The sequence below is a fragment of the Populus nigra genome, chromosome 1, assembly GCF_951802175.1.
Source record: "Populus nigra chromosome 1, ddPopNigr1.1, whole genome shotgun sequence".
NCBI lineage: Eukaryota > Viridiplantae > Streptophyta > Magnoliopsida > Malpighiales > Salicaceae > Populus > Populus nigra.
The window spans coordinates 23,781,168-23,801,595 of NC_084852.1; the positions used below are offsets into that span (position 1 = coordinate 23,781,168).

Consider the following 20,428-nt stretch of genomic DNA (forward strand, 5'->3'; position numbering starts at 1 on the left):
AGAATTTTAAAAGCTAAAAAGTTAAAAAATTAATTCCTATTATTATTAATCATTGATTAATCACCATAAATCATGAATTAAATCTAAAAAACTCAAGAGTTAATTAATTGAAAAAACCAAAATTATTTAAAATTAATTTTTCATTCATCCATAATTTTTTTATTTAAACAAAAATTCAAACAAAAGTATCATGTCTCAAAATCCCGCAGCTGTTTTTTTACATGCCATCTATATATATTCATAGTTCACTATTTTTGGAGAGAGAAAAAAACGTTGGAAACAAGGCACAGCGGCTAGCTGCAGGTTATTCTAAACTTAGATTTGTACACCATGAAGAATGATTTCCATATATTCTTTTATAAGCCAGCCCGTAACTAGGACGAGAAATATGGAGACAGTGTTATATTAGAACTTGTACATAACTGTTTTGACATACTATAGTGAGATAAGAAAAATATCCTTAAGAAAATACCACAAAATTCCCAGGTCAGGTAGTCTGGTGAGATCTGGCATTGAAGAGAGTCTTCGAATCAAATAGTCCCATAAATGGTTTTCTGTTTTAATTTTGATGCATTCTTGTGCAATCTACAAAAGCACCCATCATCTCGTGAAAGTAAATCCTAAGCTCATCTTTTCTGAAAGTTGAGGAATTTTACGGAGAGGGCAAAGACAGTAAAGAAGAGGAGACAAAATCCAACAAGTGCCGCTATCGACGCTCCGATCATATTGGGACCATAGCCAAAAGTAACCTCCAAATACTTTTTCACAGTGCCTTCAAATCCTGGTCCTACAATTATTGTTTCCACATCACCTAGCTGAGAACAGATTACACCCCGCAGAGTCCATGCAATGGGGCAGATGTAGTAGAACCAGATCCACCATCCCGGAATACTCTGAAACATGGCAAGACAATAACCATAGAAGTTGCTTAGACGGGAAACAAATTAAGGGAAAGATTTTCTCCTCATGTATGTGAAGTCAAATTATTTCCAAGTCCCTTTAACTATCTTACCTTTCTATCCAATACATTTCACTTTGGAGATGTTATATAAGTGGTCTTGGGAAAATCAAAAAAATTATTTGGTCTTGGGGAAGAAATCGAAATTAAGCTGTTTATCTTATCAAGGAAAGAATTGAATTAGTTCTGTCAACAGATTCAGCCAAAAACAGCTAGATATGTTTTTGAAACTCGAAAGAGCACAGAATTAGTCTGTTTGATTGATTATAAGAAAAACTGAAAGAATGGCTATGGATTTATCTGTGTTAGCACTACTTCACCTAGTTATTAATATCATTAGGAACTAGGAAGATGAACAGCAAGTTAAGGCTGCTAGTGTTTTGATGCACTGTTTTATTTGAAGTTTGAACACTACTTACCGGTTGTGGGACAAGAAATCCCGAAAGGAGATTCCACAGAGAGTAAAATGCAGAAGAGATGACGGCAGCCAAGTGTTGAGAAGGTGTGAGACCAACAGCCATCATACCGTAAAAAGTAAAGTAGGTGAAAGTGAGGAACATGAACACCAAAAATAGAAAGAATTTCCCTGCATTGAACAAGAATCGTTCACATACATGAATTGCATCTGAATAAATTTCCGACATCTAGTCACATATTTGAAAGGCTCAAGGTACATGGCAAAGCAGTATAATTAGGAGAGAAAATGTTGAAATCCTACATCATGGAAATCAGAATGCATAACTTGTATTCAATCAGATATAGAGTAATAGATCGAATTCGATGAAAAAGAAAAGAGAACAGAGTCATCATTAGTAAAGGGAAGCAGTTATTTATTGCTATACAAAGGAAGTAGCTCATAATGGAAACTTAGAATCTCACCTGCCGTCCTCTCAAAATCAACCATGAAATATGTGATGACGCCGTATAAAATTGTTTGAACCAGAATGTATGGTATCTCTACAAGGCCCTGTTTAGAAGAACATATATTGAATTATTAATTATTCATCAACTGCTCTTTCCAAAAGAAGCGGTGATTTCTTCAGCATTGACAGTCACCTGGGCTACTGCATAGGATAATGGAGAGTACATTCCGGCCGCTTTCTCTCTATAGAAAACAGTTCTCTCAATTGAAACTACTGGTTGTACTGAAGAAGCATTATTGACCCCAAGAAACATGCATGAAGAATATAGTGCTCCCATAACCACGGACAAAGCTTGAGTAGAGTCCCTATCAAAAGTGTCAAGATTGAGTGATTTAACAACATTCAGAGAATTTCAACGAAAGGGAAATGAGACATCTTGATTGTGAAAAATACTTGCATAAGAAACACCAGCAGATGCACAAGTAAACAAATAGAAGCACAACGGTCCTCTTTGTTTTCTTTTTCTATTTTTTTCCCGGCCTTCGCTTTCTTTTGAATTCTCTCGTGGTATAGAGATAGAAAATGCAGTAAACATTGGTTAAATTATCTAAAATTACAAGTTATCTAGAATTTAATCTACGGTTTTGTATCCAAATACTAAAATTATTTGTACCAAAAGCATGCTAAAAAATATTTAAAATGGGCTGATATGTGTCATATGTTTAAATTTTATCATATGGAGATTGCTTACAAAGAATATTTTTTGTAGTTTCGAGCTTACGTTTCATTTAATATGTCAAACCAGTAATCAACTAAAAAGGGTAAATAATAAAAAGAATAAGATAACACATAACTTTGTTGATCACAACAATGTATATCCATATTTCGACAACTGCGCCCAGATGTGATATATAAGGATAGGAATTTACCTTTTTGAACCAATATTCCAGAATACCGAGCCTAATATCAATGCAGCTATTACAGTAAAGCATAACCTCACACCATTGTATTGTGGACTTCTCCAGTATACAAGATTTTGTTTCCAAAGGCAAATATAAAACTGAGACAGTGCATCTCGAGCATATGTCGATTCAAACTTCAGAGGCTCTGAGCCAGCAGGAGGAGAACTGAGATGCAGAATTGAAGCTTCCACCTCCCTGAAGCAATAAAACAAAATGGTCCACTCATTCAGATTAATGCTCTCGGTAGATGAACAAGAGAATATTTTGCAAGATCATTCTTGCAGTTAAACAAGACCTCAATTAGAATACCTGTATTGACTAGATTTTCTGTATAATTCAGCAAAATCTTCACCAACTCTCTCTTCAACAGTAGGTGTAGTAACCTCAAGCATCCAAGTTGCTGGATTGTAACCATCAGGACATGGAGGGACTCCTTTAATTCCCTGAACAAGAAAAAAAGAAGGAACGTGCGGACTACAGAATCAGCATGGTTCCCTTGAACGTTATGAAATTAAAAAAGAATGTGTGCAGATGACAAGGAAGTCCAAGTAATGATTACTTCTTCTCCTTTTTTGTCTTCAAACAACAGAGCATGTAGCATCAAGTATAATGATAAAGTTAAAACAGGAAGGCCTAACTGATTGAAGCTTGGCTCTAATTAAGAAAGCTAAGCCATGGCCCTTGAATTCACGCTAGTATAAAAGACTCTTCAGAAGAAGCACATAAATCAGAAATATAAGGTTACATGGATAGAATAATGCAATGTTACCTGAAAATAGTCTATCATAATCTTCGAGTGAACTCCAAGTTTCCCCCCATATATAACCCGACCACCTCGTTTCATGAGAAGTAGCTGTGCATGCATCAGATCCCAAATGATTTAAAATTAAATAGAAACTAACTTCAAGTGCCAGTTCTCAAACTTTTTTAAGTGCAGAGAAAAAGCATAACAAACCTCATCAAATGCTTCAAAAATATCAATACTGGGTTGATGGATGGTGCAAACCACAGTTCTTCCAGTATCAACTGTATTACGAACAGTTCGCATCACGATAGCTGCTGCTCGTGCATCAAGTCCAGATGTGGGTTCATCCATAAAAATAATGGAAGGATTTGCAACAAGCTCCACTGCGATTGTTAATCGCTTCCTCTGCTCTGTTGATAACCCACTACTCCCTGGCAAACCAACCAAAGCTTGCCTCAGAGTATCAAGCTCTACTAACCTCATCACTTCTTCAACAAACTCCTGAAGTACATTTTTGGAAAAAAAGCATCAAAAATACAGTCAAGACAAATAAACAAAAAGCATGTGTGAATTTGCATCTGTGCGTTATTCTGCTCACCACTCTTTGTTCTTTGCTAACTTCTTTTGGGAGCCGGAGACTAGAAGAAAACAAGAGAGACTCCTCAATTGTAAGTTGAGGAGAATGTATATCGTTTTGCTCAACATAGCCCGAGATTCTGGCAAATGTGCGTTGCTCTTTTGGGTAACCTGATATCTTGATATCTCCTTCTATATATCCACCAGTTTTCCTTCCAGCTAATACATCCATCAGAGTAGTCTTCCCTGCTCCACTAGACCCAACTAACGCAGTCAGGACACCTGGTGAGAACACTCCACTCACGTTTGACAATAGCTGCAGCTTCTTTTCTGTTATACCTTGTTTACTCATTTCCTATGAATTCCAAACGACATTTTTTTGGCAATATCAGCTAAGTTTGTGCAAAAAGTCAAGGCAACCTAAACCCGTCAGACAAACAAACCTTGGGCATATCAACAAAGTAATTGACATTATGGAATGTCATTGTCAATGGTTGAAAAGGAAGAATCATTCCCTTGTTTTTACTGCCTTCATTCAATGATGATCGATTCATTCCAAACTCCTGAGCCCTTGCTGCGCAAAGATTCTTTAGCATGTAAGTAGCAATGCACATATATCAACTCATTGTGCAACATTAAAATGACTTACCATCATTCCCATCAGAATTTTCTTGTGTTACATCAGCTGGAGCCACTGTCCTGGCCTTTGTAAGAGCTGTGATCAACCAACACATGGTATTTATTACTAATATTACATGCCAACAAAGAAGCAGACCGAGTTTCTCATGTATCTAATTGGCATAAGAATTTTTTTCAAACTTACGATTGAGGTAGGTCAAGGCCCATGTCACAATTATGTTGAAAAGTAATGCATAAAGCAACAAAACACCAACTCCAATCCAATACCAATAATCACTAGAAGGTAAACTGTGTTGATAGAGAATGTTGTTTCCAACTGTATTGTTCCCAAAAGATGATTTCTGAATATAGTTTCATGGAAATGTTAGTACTAATTAAAGGAAACAGACAACAGAAAAAACAGATTTTGGAATCCAAAAGAGCAGACCTTTATCCACCTCTCGGCACCAAATTCATTGACAGAAATTGCACGCTGTCCATAGGTTAATGGTGACAACCAATAGCCCCAAATCCACCACGGCTTAATCATTGCTGGAACAAGAAATTAAATCACAAATTCGAAAGCAACTTTGAAAAATCGGTTGTGCATTTGGGATTATAAATTCATCAAAATACCTTTTGGGATGATAAATCCACCCAACAAAAATATAGCCAATAGAGCAGCTGACCCGAATGTATTGGCAACAACCAGATCTCGTGCAATTGAACCCATTGTCCGAAAGAGACCGAGTGCCATTTGGTGTATTGAAAAGAGTAAGAGCATAAAACGAAAGAACCTGAAACACATTTTAAGAATTTATGAATAAAGAAGGACCCGAAGACTAAAACATCGTATACACAAGTAAACTGGCATTACCTCCCAGCCCCGGGAGCAAAACCAACTGTGTAGTATACAACACAAGACCATACAACAGCTTCAACGATGGAGTAAGGTAGGCGCAGAATAAAACTAGCAACGGACCACACCCATGCAGGATGGAAGAGATTATCTCGTTGTTTGTAAAACACTGGTAGTCGAAATATCAAAAGTGATAGTTCGGAGAAGCCATTAAACATCATATGCACCAGCCCAAAAAATAGGCAGGAGAGGTAAAGGTTCCCATTCATCTCGTCAGTGGGATGTAATCTTGTCCGCAAGAACAATGTGCAAGTGACAAACCCAACAAATGCGACCTTTCAACATACATAGCAGAGATATAAAAAAGAACAGAAAATTTGATACACAAATAAGATGCATCGCAGACTATACATATTGACAAACAGGATGTATATCTTCCGGTGAAAATAGAAAATCTCAGAATGAAGCAGCCAGCAATAACTGATTGCAGCTTATTTGAAATGAAATGTACTGCTGCATCATTTGCCAATTACAATCTAAATTTTAAAAATATCAATCACATATGCAATTAACAGTAGATGGGCTATATTTTAGGCATACTGTGATACATCATATGTCAATTACAATGAAAAAGCTGAAAGACACCATAATTAAGCTCAAGATAAACAATACCTGGCATGTCCTAAAAATATAAAGAAAACGATGCCTGCTAATCAGCAAAACTTCTCGTGAGAAGCATGTTTTGAATAGTTCCCATCTTGATACGGCATATTTGGTTTTTGACAAAGCTGAAACATGACTCTTGGACTTGTCAAATGGAACAGAAAGCTCGGAGTCGACATTTTTTCCGTACTTGGAATTTTTAAATGCTTTTGCAATTTCTGAGGTGGGAAGGAACACATATGGTTTTGACTGATCAGCCCAGTATTGAGCTTGATCCTTTTTAGAGGTCACCTGGGAATAAAGCATGTCAGACAAGAACCAAAGTGAACAGAAACTCTACTAGAGTTTTCAGCATAATACCTCTTGAAGAAAATCTGCAACCCCTTTCCGTGGTGGCAATTTAAATCCTAATGACTCAAAGAACTCTAAAACTTCTGCTCGAGGGCCTTGATACACCACATAACCTTCTGATAATAGCACCAAATCATCAAACAGATCAAAGGTCTCGGGAGCAGGCTGAAGAAGGGCCATTAATACAGTAGCTTCCATTAGATGAACAAAATTTCCTATACATTTCACAATTTGGTATGTTGTGGAGCTATCGAGTCCAGTGGATATTTCATCCATAAATAAGGTTTTTCTTGGCCCAACAATCATTTCTCCTGCACAAAATATATTAACCCAATATCATTTGATAGACAAAATCACAAAATATTTCAGCACTGGTAATTCACAATCAAACACAATATGGAAAGCTCTCGTGTTTTTACAGCCAACAGGTCCATATATCTACAACAACATAATTGGTAAAAAATTAAGAAACACCAGCACTCCATGATTATTATACTTTCTGTCTTTGAATTTGGACATTCTCATGCCATTAAAAATTACAACGAAAATACATGATGCAGCTCATCATCTATCAGTATAACCCATAAAATGAATGCACCAAAAACAAAACAAATGATAGTGATGTGCAGTTGATGGCTTCAAAAATAATAAACGGTGTCAATCAACATTCAGAGAGAGAGAGAGAGAGAGAGAGACCAGTGGTAACCCGTTTCCTTTGACCACCTGAGACACCTCTTAACATGTCATTTCCGACTACTGTCTCTGAACATACATCAAGACCAAGAACTTTTAAGACATAGTCTGTTGAAATACTGTGCTTTTTACCTCCAACTGAAGATGCCTGTGCAGTCAAATTGTTGTGGATTAAATTAAGTCTGAAGTAGACATGAACTATTGTACAGAAAGTTTAAAAATTAAGATGTACCTTCATAAAAGCATCAACCTCTGGATTCGGTCTCACATTTCTTTCCTTCTCCAAGCGAACTAGATCTTCCATGTAGCCTAGAAGTGGACGATGAAAGAATAAGAAAATAGATAGCAAATATGAAACAAACCAAAAACTTATGAATGTTCATGCTATACATAAATTGTGTCCCCTAATTAGGATACTGCCAAATTGCTGATTTTTGAACAGGAAACAGAACCACTTAAGAGTTACAGGGGAAAAACCAGAAGAAAATGGTCATTTGGAATTGCTTTGAATGTGATAAGACTGCATTACCCAGAAGTTGACGAGTTTTTTTATGAAAAATCATCCACATCTCTTGTCACTTAGCTACATAATGTTGAGAAGAGGAAAAAAAAACTGCATCCATCTTTTTCATGAATTAACATGATCAAAAAAATTTGAAAAGAAAATATAAAAAGGCTCCAAAGACAATTACAAATTGGAATTCATTCAAGATAAACAATTTCTGGTAAATGGATTTTTTCTTATGCCATTCATTTATAATTAATATTAAAACCTAAGTACATAGGTAATTAATTTACTTATGAAATGATCAAGACTGGTAATCTTCAAAATCACATAATCGACTCCCAGGTTATAATTGATAAAAAATGCTATTAACAAGGTTCGTCATCTTAAGGTTGCAATAAAACATAATGCATTGTGATCACGAACCCGAGGATTCTACAATCTGGTAGGTTTTCAGCAACAATGATTGTATTTTCATATTTCTATGCCATTATATTTTCTATAATGCATATACGTATTGTAATATAAAAACAAACATGGCCTAAGACAATAAAGTCTACGCAGTAACAAATCAAACAGTAGTTCTATCTGCAAAACATAAAATAGATACATCAAGCAAGATAGCAAACGGTAAGATCATTCCACTTGATTCCTAATCATTGGCAATCTCAAGTTGCACCACCATGCGAATGCTAACAAGACCAAGAAGCATTAATTTACGTGATCATAAGAACTTATTTAATTCCTAGAATTATTACTGGATTAGGAACAGTTTCAAGCTAAAAATAACTCCTGTATACCTCTAGAAAAAACCATTTGGATCAAAGCATGAATGTAAGAATGACTTAAAAAGAAATGGAAGTAAATGAACCTCCAAAGCCTTCACTTGCTCCTTGCCAACAAGCAGCAAAATCTAATGTTTCTCGCACAGTAAGCTCTGCAATGTGATTATCTGTTTGGCTGATATATGCTGAGGTCCTTTGGACATAAAAATCATCAAACTTCTGTCCATTGTACGTAATATTACCGGATTTCTGGAAAAATTAAGAGATGAATAAGGTTTAATATGGGGTAGCAGCAATTAAGCAAGAGCAAAAAAACAAGAAAACAGAAGAAAATCTACTAAAGGGGATATTCCTTAAATAGTATATCTCATCCAATTCTCTACAGGATATTTCAGCATGAGTGAATCAATCCTTAAGCAGTGATTAATCCACTGAGACCAGCATTTGAATGGAAGAGGTTGCTTAAACGTTGGCCCTATCATCTTTAAAGTGGTTTGACTAAATACCGAAGCTAAGAAAGCAATATATTGACCTGTAAAATAAAAGGCCAAGTTAGGCAACTCAAGTTTTCCTACGCTGAGCAGATAACAGGTAAAGCTTTTTGATAAATCTGCTCTCTTATAAGCTCCAGTTGCCCTAGGTATCTCTAAACACGATATTTCTTACAACAGAATCTTCGTGAAAGCAATAGTTGGCTGATAAATGCAGGTAGCATATTAGAGGGCGTTCGAGGATGGTAGTCTGGTCTCCTACACTGCAGCACGAGAAGGTTGAACTGAAAGCAGCCGAAGAGAGTCTGGGCCATAAATTTTATAACCCAGCTTAGAAATGCTTTGGGTAATTGAGTTAATTCCTGATGAAAGCTAATTGTTCTTCTTGCTTTTACAAGCACTTTTCTGTTGGGCCAGCAAGCCCAATTAAACTTCCAGGCTAGCTGAAAAAAGATATCAGTTAGGTAAAGTTTGACTTTTCAGTACACATACATTGCCTTTTCTGTCACACTCTCGCGGTTTCTTTTTTTTTTTTTTTTTTGGTGCAATTTAAGTTTAGTTTTAACTAATCATGGAACAATCCAAGTATCACCGTATCATTAGTGACGATTCAGACACTAAAACTGAGATTTAGACAAAAAGAGCTTCTGGAAAAAGCCCGGAAATCAATAAAAGTATGCAGAGGATTCACGTGACGTTTTGCTGGAAATGATAGTAAAAAGTACTAACCTTTAGGTTCTTGGCAAGTTTCCCTGCGAGAGCTAAAAGCAAGGTCGATTTGCCGGAGCCTGGTGGTCCTAAGAGCAGAGTCATCCTGCAAGAACCCAGATCAAAACATGTTTATTTGACTTGGTTAAGATTCTCAAGGCAACAGATGAAACTAATCAATTCTCCGGCAGAGCACCAATCAAAAGGGTAGTTTTAGCTCATAAACAAACCGAACTTTTTCACAAAGTCGTATAAAAGGTAAACCATCGAAAAAATTTACTTGAACACAATAAAGTACTTGACATATATGGATTTGACCTTGCTTCTTTATCTAAAATCAAAAGACTTATCTACTTCTTTTTTTTTCAATTGAGATAGAACACAAATACGATCTCAGCATGACATAATTTATTTAAAGTTACTAAGCCTAAGGAAAAGAAGTGAATTTTTTTAATTGAATTTGCTTCTATAACAGAACTCTTAATGTGATGCGATAACCAACTTCTTGCTATTTGTGCTGTCGCCTTTGACAAGTAGAAAATCAAGAACAGATTCTCTAGCTGTAAACCAGAAGACTTCCATAATACCAACCAAAATTAACTGGCATAATTCTCAATGTATATGAGATTCCTTCAGACAGGATTCGAAACCATCCTTGGGAACAACTTCAATTCTAAGTAATTATATGCATGCATTACCTTCCAGGTTTTACAGTACCACTGATATCATTCAAGATTGTTAAGGGAAAACGCTTTGCTCGAAATAACCCCAGTTTTGTTAGTAAACCCTGCACACGGCAAACCGAGTGATCAATTAAACAGTGGTCGAGACGACTAAATTTACATGAACTAGAAGCAAAGATTAATTAACTAATTACCTCGCCCAAATCTCGTGCAACATTAATCAAAGTAGGCAAAGCTCTTGACCCAGTTTGCACCTTGGCACTTATATTTAAGTTCTCAAATCTTACTTCGACTTTTGGCACTTCGATTCCAACCCTTCATTATGAACAGAAATTTACGAGAAAATGAATATTGATTAGAAAACCTAAAATAAAATATAAATCGGAAAATTAAAAAACACCATTTTCTTTCTCCCTTCTTTTAATCTGAGGAAAACTAAAACAGTTAGTAACAAAAAGTGTAAAAATCAAAATGACTCGATCGTAAATTAATAAAATATAAGCAAAAAAAGAAAAGAAAATCACATGCATGCAATGCAAGCATTGATTTTGAAAGAAAACAATTAGAACACGTACCTATCAAGCCTCTCTTTGATCGCAGAAAGCAACTTGTAATTATCTTGAGCATTAGTAGCCAAAGCTTTTTTAACAACAAGTTCTCGCTTATGACGATCAAGCCTCCTGACGTCGATCATCTCTTCTCTCTCACCATATCCTCCACTTCGATCGTACTCAGAAGGAGACTTCCTCATCACGGCAAAATTCCCTCTCTTATTTGACGGTAGCCTCGAAATCGCCTCCCAAACGAGTTCATCTTCGTCCTCCTCCAACGCCTCGGCATTCGATGGCCGTGAAAACGACTCTCGCACTGGATCGATGTCCAACTCAAAAAACTCGCTTCCATTGGAAGCTGCTGCCATTGTTATTGTTTGTGTTAATAACTTGTATGAAGAGGAAAATTAAAAGACGGCTCTGATGCGGAACTCCCTCTCCCTTTATATATCAGAGTTTGTTTCAAAGAGGGAAGAGTGTCTTATTAAAAGAGGGAACTGTAGAGGTTTGTTAAGAATGAAGGAGAAGTTCCCGGCTATTTAAGGGGTTAAAATAAATTAACTAGACATTTAATTACCTTGGGTAAATTAAGATGGATCCAGGTAGGTGAATGACTTAGTAAAAGGTGAACTTGGGATCTAGAAGAAGCTGATATTTTCAGTTGTTTTTTTCATTTTTGCATCTGGAAAGTCAAAGGACTCAGAACGAATGAGGAATTATGTATTATGTGATTTTTCGTTGTCATTTTAATAATTTTATTTAAAGGGAATTTCTTTGTATAATATAAATTAATAAAACAATTAACCAAATAATGAAGAAAAAAAATGCATCACCTAAAGAATATAATATAATCATGTCCAAGCCTTTTAATTAAAAAGGTCAAAGCGCCTTTCAAAGGCTAGGCTCAATTGTTAGGGTTTTTTTAATTTTATGTCTGCCTAAGTTTTTTTTTTTTTTAATAAAACAAAGGATACCATGTATCATCTACTTATATAGATGATTCACCATCCTCTGCAATAAATTCCGATTATTTTTTGTGATTGAAAAAACAAAGTCGGATAAAAATCTAAATATTAATTTATTTTATATAAAAAAAACACTCCAAAACTTCTAATGAATCTCAATAACTCTATTTCCAATAAAAAAACCTAAAATTAGTTTAAAAAACTCAAAATCAAACTGAATTAAAATAAACTTTAGAGATTCTGATCTAATTTTAATGGCATGATTAAAGAACAAAACCACCTCCATCAAACCGTTCTTTTAAAGTCAAAATTATTAATATCAAAAATAATTTTTTTTATCCAAACAATTATAGATATCCAAAGTTTTTTTCTCTCCTCGTATTTTTTTCAATGACTTACTCTCTTCTCTCTCAATACTTAAAAATTAAAATATAATAAAAATAAAATTTTGGATCACAAACAGAAACATCTAAAATCAGAGGGAACAAAACACCTGAAAAATGCACCGTGAATGAATCGTAAATCCAAGTGCACTGAGTGAGCGCTTGATTTTCTCGCTAAAGCTTTTCGTGACGAGGCTTATGGTCACAAAAACACTGTAATGACGAACAGCTTCGCGCATCCAAATTTCGACGGAATTTCTAAACGAAATAACAATCCCTTTCTACTCTTCGAAAATGCTGTGCCTATTATGCAATTTAAGCACTTCTATTTTGGATCATGCATGATCCTCCTTTCAACATCTAAATATTAATTCTCGGTTACGCACAGTACTTGTGCATTGAAAAAAAAAACTCTTTCCTGGTGACCTTTCTCAGATTTTAACCCTGCGTGTAATGTGGAAATAATTTAAGATAGTAGCCGCACAATTTGTTTGTTCTTTAATAAATGCTTCACGTTATTTGACGTAGGAATCTTAAACAATGTGAGGTTGGAATCTGAAACAATTTTGATGCCATTTGACGTGAAAATCTTCCTTGTCAGCTTGATTTGTTGGCAGCACGCTAGCTACAATCCACCATATCCATATGGGGTGCTTAATCTGCTTACGTAAGTACAGACGGCAGCCTGCTCAACAATTATCATGCAATATTTATTGTATATGGAAAACCAGAGATAAAAATGCAAGGAAGAGCCTAAACGTCTGCAATGGAACCCGGGAATAAAAAACATATGCGGATTTCAATGTGGCAAATGGCTTCCTTTTTCTGGTATGATTGCATTGAAATCTATCTGTACGTATTGTAACGTCTCGCTATCAATTGTTTAATTTCATAGAATAGGGAAAAGATTCGAATACTTATCTGGTCTAGAAGCATACCTCTATCAATGACCCCTCTACTGTATCCGTAATGGTAGCTGAAGAAAAAAAAACAGAGAAAACAAAATTCCGCAATATTTTTCATATCTTTGTTACACGTTGTAATACATATATGGTAGTTTAATATCTCATGTAGTCAATTGATTGGTTAGTTATATGTGATATTATTATATTTATATAAATACATATTTATTATTAATAAAAACATAATTTATCTTTAATATTTATATAATATTATTTTAATGAATTTAGAGTAAAAATATAGTTCATGAGACAAAAAAATATTTTGCAAAAGAAATTATAAAGTTGTTATAATTATAAAATTCATAATGCATCAAGACATTGTTTCTTAAATGTTCATGGTCGATACTCTCTTAAATATTGGACGTAAAAACTAATACATATTATGTTTTTTTTTTTATGAAAGAAAGCAATTATTCTCATAAGCTGAGATATAAAGGATACATAAAACTAATATGTAGGTGCTTATTATAAGACATGTACATTGAACTGACCCGTATGAGAACTTTATATAGAGAGATCACCTATATCTATGGAAAGACTTACGTGACGGTTGTGTAAGTAATCCTTAAACTTGAGATTATTAAGCTATCTTATATAGAGAATATTATGTTTTGATCATGTTACATGTTATTTTAATCAAGGTAACAAAAAGGTAGGCATTGGGTATAACATAAACTATATGGAGATACTTGAGTGATCAAAAGATGATTCATCACCCTAAATGAATTAGAAAAAATATTTCATATGTTCTCAAATAGTATTAACTGAGAAATCATTGGTCATGATGGAATGAGATTTGAAAAGAGTTTCAAATCTTATTTAAATTATCAATAACTATTAAATAAAGAACAAACATGATTTATCATGGTAGACATACTCCATGAATTAATGTTAAATCGGAACATTATTGATGAAAGGATATTAATTACACTGAGAAACTGGTCACTGAAAGGTTAAGTCAAACCATTGATGACTTTTCTAATATTTTGGGATCATGACACATTACTAAACAATGCATCTGATCTTCAAATATAAATTAATCAATTGTTTAATTGATAATAAATTTAATTTATTTAATTATAATTATAATTTATATTTGGGACAACATATTAGGAACCTAATAGGTCACACACATTAAAAACTATTAGTCGGAAATTTATCTGGGATGATTTAATTATGTATGACTTGATTAAAATATATTATAGAAATTAAGGGCTAGAATATAATTAATACATAGATTATATTTATAGACCTAGAAAAATCAAGTAAGAACTTGATTAAGTTAATTTCTAAAATTATCCTGGTTAATATATGGATATTGTTCAGGGAGAAAATTGATATTTTTTCAATTTATAGGGTATTTTAGATTTTCCTATAAATAGTAAGTTATGCCTTTTATTTTTTAGAGATTGTTTGTTATAAAAAAAAACTACGTAAACATAAAATTAGAGCTAGCACTTTAAATATAGCAATCCCTCTCTTCTAAATAAGGATTTAGAAATTTTTTTCATGGGTGGTTCATGTGGACTACCGTTGGAGGCTGGACAATTGCACGAGTTTTGATATGTAACAATCCAATCTTTAAATAATTATTCAAAGTAAAAAAAAAAATCAGATCTTCAAGCAATAAATTCTTAAACGATTTAAGATCAATCTAACGGGATCCTAAAGACTCTCGAATAATTTTGTTTTATAGTTTTTGCTGCGTATATGATATTCGAGAAACCCAACAATATATATATATATATATATATATATATATATATATATATATATATATATATATATATATATATATATCACACACACACAAAAGACTGCTTTATGTTTTTGATCTAGAATCATGCCAGAATATGTAATTACATATTCAAATCTCTTAATTGTACGAAGAGCCTATTAAATCCATTTATTCTACATCTATTAAATATGGTAAGCAATCTGCCAACATATGCAATTATCCCAAGTGATTTGCAACTAAGTGATCTGCAACTACCAATTTGCTTCTACTAAGAATTTTGCTCTGTCAATACTCCCCTCAAGCTACATCAATAAGAATGAGTGATCCAAGCTTAGAAAGTAACTGATGAAATCTAATTAAGGATAAAGGCGAAGATGTCTACAAGTTGATACTAACTCTGAGTGTAGTGAGTTGCAATTATCTAAGATTGAACTTGTTCTTGAACACGATGGTAGTCGACTTTGATATGCTTAGTTCTCATGGAAAATTGGATTGGACACAATATACATGGCAGCTTAATTTTTACAGCAAAGAGACACAGGCTGAGAATGCAAAAAAACCCAAATCCTCAAGTAATGTCTTCACCTAAATAAGTTTAGAAGTAGTGGATGCTATATTACGATATTCTACTTCTATGTTGAAGCGAGCAATAACCAATTATCTTTTACTTTTTCATGAAACCAAATTTCCCACAACAAATATACAATATCTAGTGGATGATTTGCAATTAAGAGTGTTTCCTGCTCAGTCTGCATCAATATATCTTGCTCAATCTGCATTAGTATATCTAAGTACCTGAATGTAATTATTATTTTTCATAATTAAGTAAATCATGTTCAATAGACCCTTTAAGGTATCGAAGAATCCTTTTAACAATCAACATATGATTTGTAGCAAATGCATGCATGAATTGGCTCACAAAGCTAACTGTATGGCTTATATTAAGTCGTGTAATTGTAAGATAAATAAGCTTTCCTATCCTCTTTTGATAATTTTTTTATTGGTGAAAAAGTTCACCATCCATGGTTATCTATAATTTGCTATCCAAAGAGGTCCTGACCGGCTTGCAGTCAAGCATATCTGCTTCTTGTAGCAAATCAATAATGTATTTCCATTGGTTCAAAAATAATCATGTATGTGAAGTAGCTATTTTTATATCAAGAAAGTATTTGAGAGCACCAAGATCTTTTAAAGAAAATTTCTAATGAAAAATCCGTTTGAGATTAGCAACGGCAACAGGATTGGTACCAGTGACAATGAGATCTATAAATTAACACCACCAACCTTTCACTTGATTTTGTTTGAACAAATAAAGAATGATTAGCATTGTATCTTTTGAACCGGTTTTCTTCAAGTATTGCACTCAGTTTCCATGTAGTCTACACCATATGTTTGGGTGAACCCTCATGCAACCAATTATGCCTTATATCTCAATGGTGCCATCTGATATGCATTTCATCTTGTATATCCATCGACAGCCCATAACCCTTTTTTTTCTTTTGGAAATGGTACAACACTCCAAGAGTTATTTTCATTTAAAGTTTGAAGATCCTGCTGCATTGCCTACTGCCGTTCCTCTTGTTGATTAACTTTATGAAAATTCTGAGTGATTGACCTCTTGGATATAGCATTGAGATAGGCAGCGTGTGATGAAGAAAGTCTATGATAAGTTAAAGCATTGTTTACTGGATGTTTGACAGTATAGGTGACAAAGTCATGAAGTCTAGACGGTGGCTGTCGATTGCAAGTTGAATTGCATCTGTAAGAAGCTCCAGATTCACTTACAGGGGCATATGTCATATTTGTATCAATAGTTTCAGATGGTGGAGGATCAAAATCAATAGTGTCACATGCTTGTGGCGTCAGATGAAAGGTCTGAATGATTTTTGTCGTCATCTGAAAGTGGTAGTGGAAACAAATTGAATGTGGACTCCCCCTGTGTGTTAATTATGCTGGAATGAAGGTAATATGCAATTCCCTTATCATCAAAGTGTGGATGCGAATTGACTTTTGACTAAATTACAAAAGTCTTAAAACACAATTGCAACTCTTTTTTTTCCAGAAGATATAGCCAAGTAAATCGCGAGTAATAATTAATAAACATTAATAAATATAACAAAATTCTTATAACCATCGAATTACATTAAAATTAGGCCCTAGACATCTAAATATATTAAATCAAAAGGTTTATTAGAATGAGAAGTAAAACAAGGAAAAGGTAGACGTGTAGATTTTGATAGATGACAGAAATTACAATTTATTGAATTACCATTCAAACAAGGAAATAATTTAGACAAAACAGGTTCTGAAGGATGAGCTAAACGTTTATGCCATCACTTTTGTTCAGAAACTAAACTAGTATTGACGTGCAGTCCTTTAAAGAAGCAAGGGTCTCTTTGAAGATAATAAAGACCTTGAAATAAAAATCCCTCACTAATCGTTTTCTTGGTGGCTAGATCTTGCAACACAATATTGTGATATTGTGAGAAGAGAAAAATAGCAACACAATTCAACACTATGGTAATTTTCTTGATTGACAGTAGCTTAAAAGAAAATGAAGGAACATATAAAATAAAAGATGTAATTGTTTGAGAATGTAGTTTCACTTTCCCTTGCCCAACAACGGGTGTTCTATCACCATTGGCAACTAAAATTTGAGATGGCGGGGACAAAATTTTAAAGTCAAGTATGAGATTACGATCATTGGATATGTGATTAATGACACCAAAATCTATGACCCAACAATCATGCAGTACTTTACTTACTGTACGAGCTAATGTGAAGGTATTCAAAATACTTGGGGTTTCTTCAGCTAAAACACTTTTATTAATAACAAAAAATCCTGAAAAAACTCCAAGAAATGCAGGAGAGTTGTTGGTTTCATTTTTATTCTGCTTTGTTTGAAGATAGGTTGCAAACTCATTTATGAGAGTTACGAGACTAGAGGTAAAATTGGACAATCCATTGTTTGTTGTGTTGGTCGTTATATTAGTCTTATATCCAGATGCTTAAAATCTTTTCTAGTCTGCCTTGTTATCTCTTGCAAACTTTGGTTTCAGATCTGGATGTAAAACCCTACAACGGTCTGTAGAATGGCCGAGATTATTGCAGTAGATGCACTTCAAGTCAGATCGTCTTCCCTTGTTTCTTTTGTCTTTAAAACGTCTAGAGTTTGATAGATAAACTTTAGCTTCAGATATGTCAGTTTTGGTGTGTACATTTATGGCCCTTCTTCTGGTTTTCTCTCGTTAGATGGTATGGTTGCACATACACTTGTAAAGGGTGGAAATTCTGGATTCAGAAGTATATGACTTTGAAGATCTTCATATTCAGGAGATAGATTGACCAACAATTAAAAAATGTTGTCTTTTTCAGCTCGTTTCAATAATATTGTAAGATCATTAGTGTGAGGTTTGTAAATTGCTAGCTCATTCCACTTGTTTTTCATGTTTCCAAGATATTGAACAAAAGATTTTCCTTCTTGCTGCAAACATGAAATGTCCTTCTTCAGCTGAAATACACGTGTAACATTATTTTGATTCTCATACATCTCCTTTACTGCCTCTCATAGATCAGCAGCAAATTCTGAGGAGCTAAAGATTTTTGCAATATGTGGTTTCATGGTGTTGAGCAGCCATAATTGAACCATCTGATCATTCGAAAACCAAGATTTATATTAAGATGACTTGACATCAGGGGTAACATTGCTTTTGTCAATTTTAGATCTTCCTCCAGGAGCTAACGACACAACTCTAGATCAAGGAAGATAATTGAAATCATTCAACAGTACTGAACACAAACGTTGATTTGTATTAACATCAGAATTGTTTGATGAATGAGGAACAGCGAAGTCTCCATCCCTTTTGACATAGGAAGATCTACTAAGTAAACAAGTGAAGAGACAGGTGGATACTAACCTATTTTGATACCATGAAGAAAAAAAATAAATGGAGAATCAAAAAAAACTTCTGCAATATTTTTTATATCTTTGTTACACGTTGTAGTGTGTATACACACACACACACATACAAAACTGCTTTATATTCTTGATATAGAATCACGCAAGAATATATGTAATTACATATTCAAATCTCTTAATTGTAGGAAGAGCCTATTAAATCTATTTATTCTGCATCTGCTAAATATGCCAAGTAATCTACCAGTATATGCAATTATCCCAACTAATCTGCAACTGTCAATTTGCTTCTACTAAGAATTCTGCCCCCGCCAACTGTAGTATTATCAGAAGAAGAGGGACCCTATCAATGACCTTTCTATTGTATCGTAATGGGTAGTTTCGAGTACATAACAGAAATGTTGGATGGTTGCTACATACACCTTAAATAATGCAATTACTATGATTAATTGCTATAGATCCTCGTAATGTTTTATAAAACTTCCAGCAGAAAGATTAAATTAAAAAAAAAGAGCTGTAGGATTTTATTTTTTTGTAACCCGGGGTGTCTGGTCCAACTTACGCGTACCACGACTAATCCCCGGACCTACTAAACACCCTACAAGCCTAGTAAACAGGTAAGACACCACGGGGGTGACAGATATATACAGAGAGGATTGAACCCGGGTGCAGAGGAAGGGAACATGTCCCTTCCCCCGCTAGGCCACGGCCTCAAATACAGAACTGTAGGGTTTTGGTGCCCTTCAATGCTACTTTGCTATAATTGATTTGGTCTCTCTTTATACCTCTTTGATCTGTGGGGTTATGGCCTCTAATACTACACTCTAAGATTAATGATTTTAGGGTAAGTGCTTTCCCTCGCTGCAGTAATTCGTTTCTTTTTTGGGATTGGATACTCATTATCTTCCTGTTTAGGTTTGTTTCGTATCAAAATCAAATCAGAGTGTGTTCAACTAACCCACCAACTACAAAAATTCTACTAGTAGATTTCCTATTATTTTCAGTTGGTGTTCAAACCTCTCACATGAATGTGAATAAAAGAGTAACTCGTGTTGGATAACTTTCCTTGATCCTTTACAAAAAGATCAGTTATTTATATGACTCGATGAAGATTTGTCATGCTACTACAGCATGAAAAGGATGGTTTAGGTTCTAAACAATGCCGGCCAACCTGAGTATAATAGGAGCACTGCAGAGCCACCTAAATACCAGATTTGATATGTTACCGAGTGTGGAAATGCCAGATGCAGCCTGTACCAGTCTACCTAGGGTTTATTCGAGCGTGTTGGATTAGCTTAACGAGGAACATTATACAGAGTGCTGGATAGAAGTTAACTGACGGTGAAATATTGAGTTTTACCTCTTAAAAACTTACATTAACTATGTCAAAGTTGTTTGTGCCAGTCAGTGAACAGTTCGATGTTTTTTTTTAATTCGAATGGAAGCCCCAACC

At 34.4% G+C, this 20,428-nt stretch overlaps 1 protein-coding gene across 1 annotated transcript; it reads right to left on the minus strand.

Annotated features, from left to right (window-relative positions):
- Positions 1-331: 331 nt before the first annotated feature.
- LOC133701030 (ABC transporter G family member 31) lies at positions 332-11,531 on the minus strand. Its single transcript, XM_062124793.1, has 24 exons — positions 11,036-11,531; positions 10,655-10,775; positions 10,476-10,564; positions 9,799-9,883; positions 8,665-8,827; positions 7,521-7,597; positions 7,292-7,436; positions 6,605-6,906; positions 6,254-6,535; positions 5,600-5,916; positions 5,359-5,519; positions 5,171-5,274; positions 4,928-5,084; positions 4,754-4,819; positions 4,548-4,678; positions 4,127-4,459; positions 3,739-4,029; positions 3,553-3,636; positions 3,093-3,226; positions 2,751-2,978; positions 2,015-2,186; positions 1,838-1,925; positions 1,378-1,544; positions 332-893 (listed from the first exon to the last, which is right to left on the minus strand). The coding sequence occupies exons 1-24, from the start codon at positions 11,377-11,379 to the stop codon at positions 627-629; spliced, it is 4,308 nt and encodes a 1,435-aa protein (XP_061980777.1). The 5' UTR covers positions 11,380-11,531; the 3' UTR covers positions 332-626.
- Between the last annotated feature and the right edge of the window lie 8,897 nt (positions 11,532-20,428).

What these genes read in the sequence shown, in the direction of transcription:
- LOC133701030 (XM_062124793.1), bottom strand. Translation starts at nt 11,379, where the DNA reads ATGGCAGCAGCTTCCAATGGAAGCGAGTTTTTTGAGTTGGACATCGAT. An exon ending in GGTACTGTAAAACCTGGAAG is followed by an intron (nt 9,884 to 10,475) that starts GTAATGCATGCA and finishes GGGTTCTTGCAG; the next exon opens with GATGACTCTGCTCTTAGGAC. An exon ending in AGCAAGTGAAGGCTTTGGAG is followed by an intron (nt 7,598 to 8,664) that starts GTTCATTTACTT and finishes GTCCACTTCTAG; the next exon opens with GCTACATGGAAGATCTAGTT.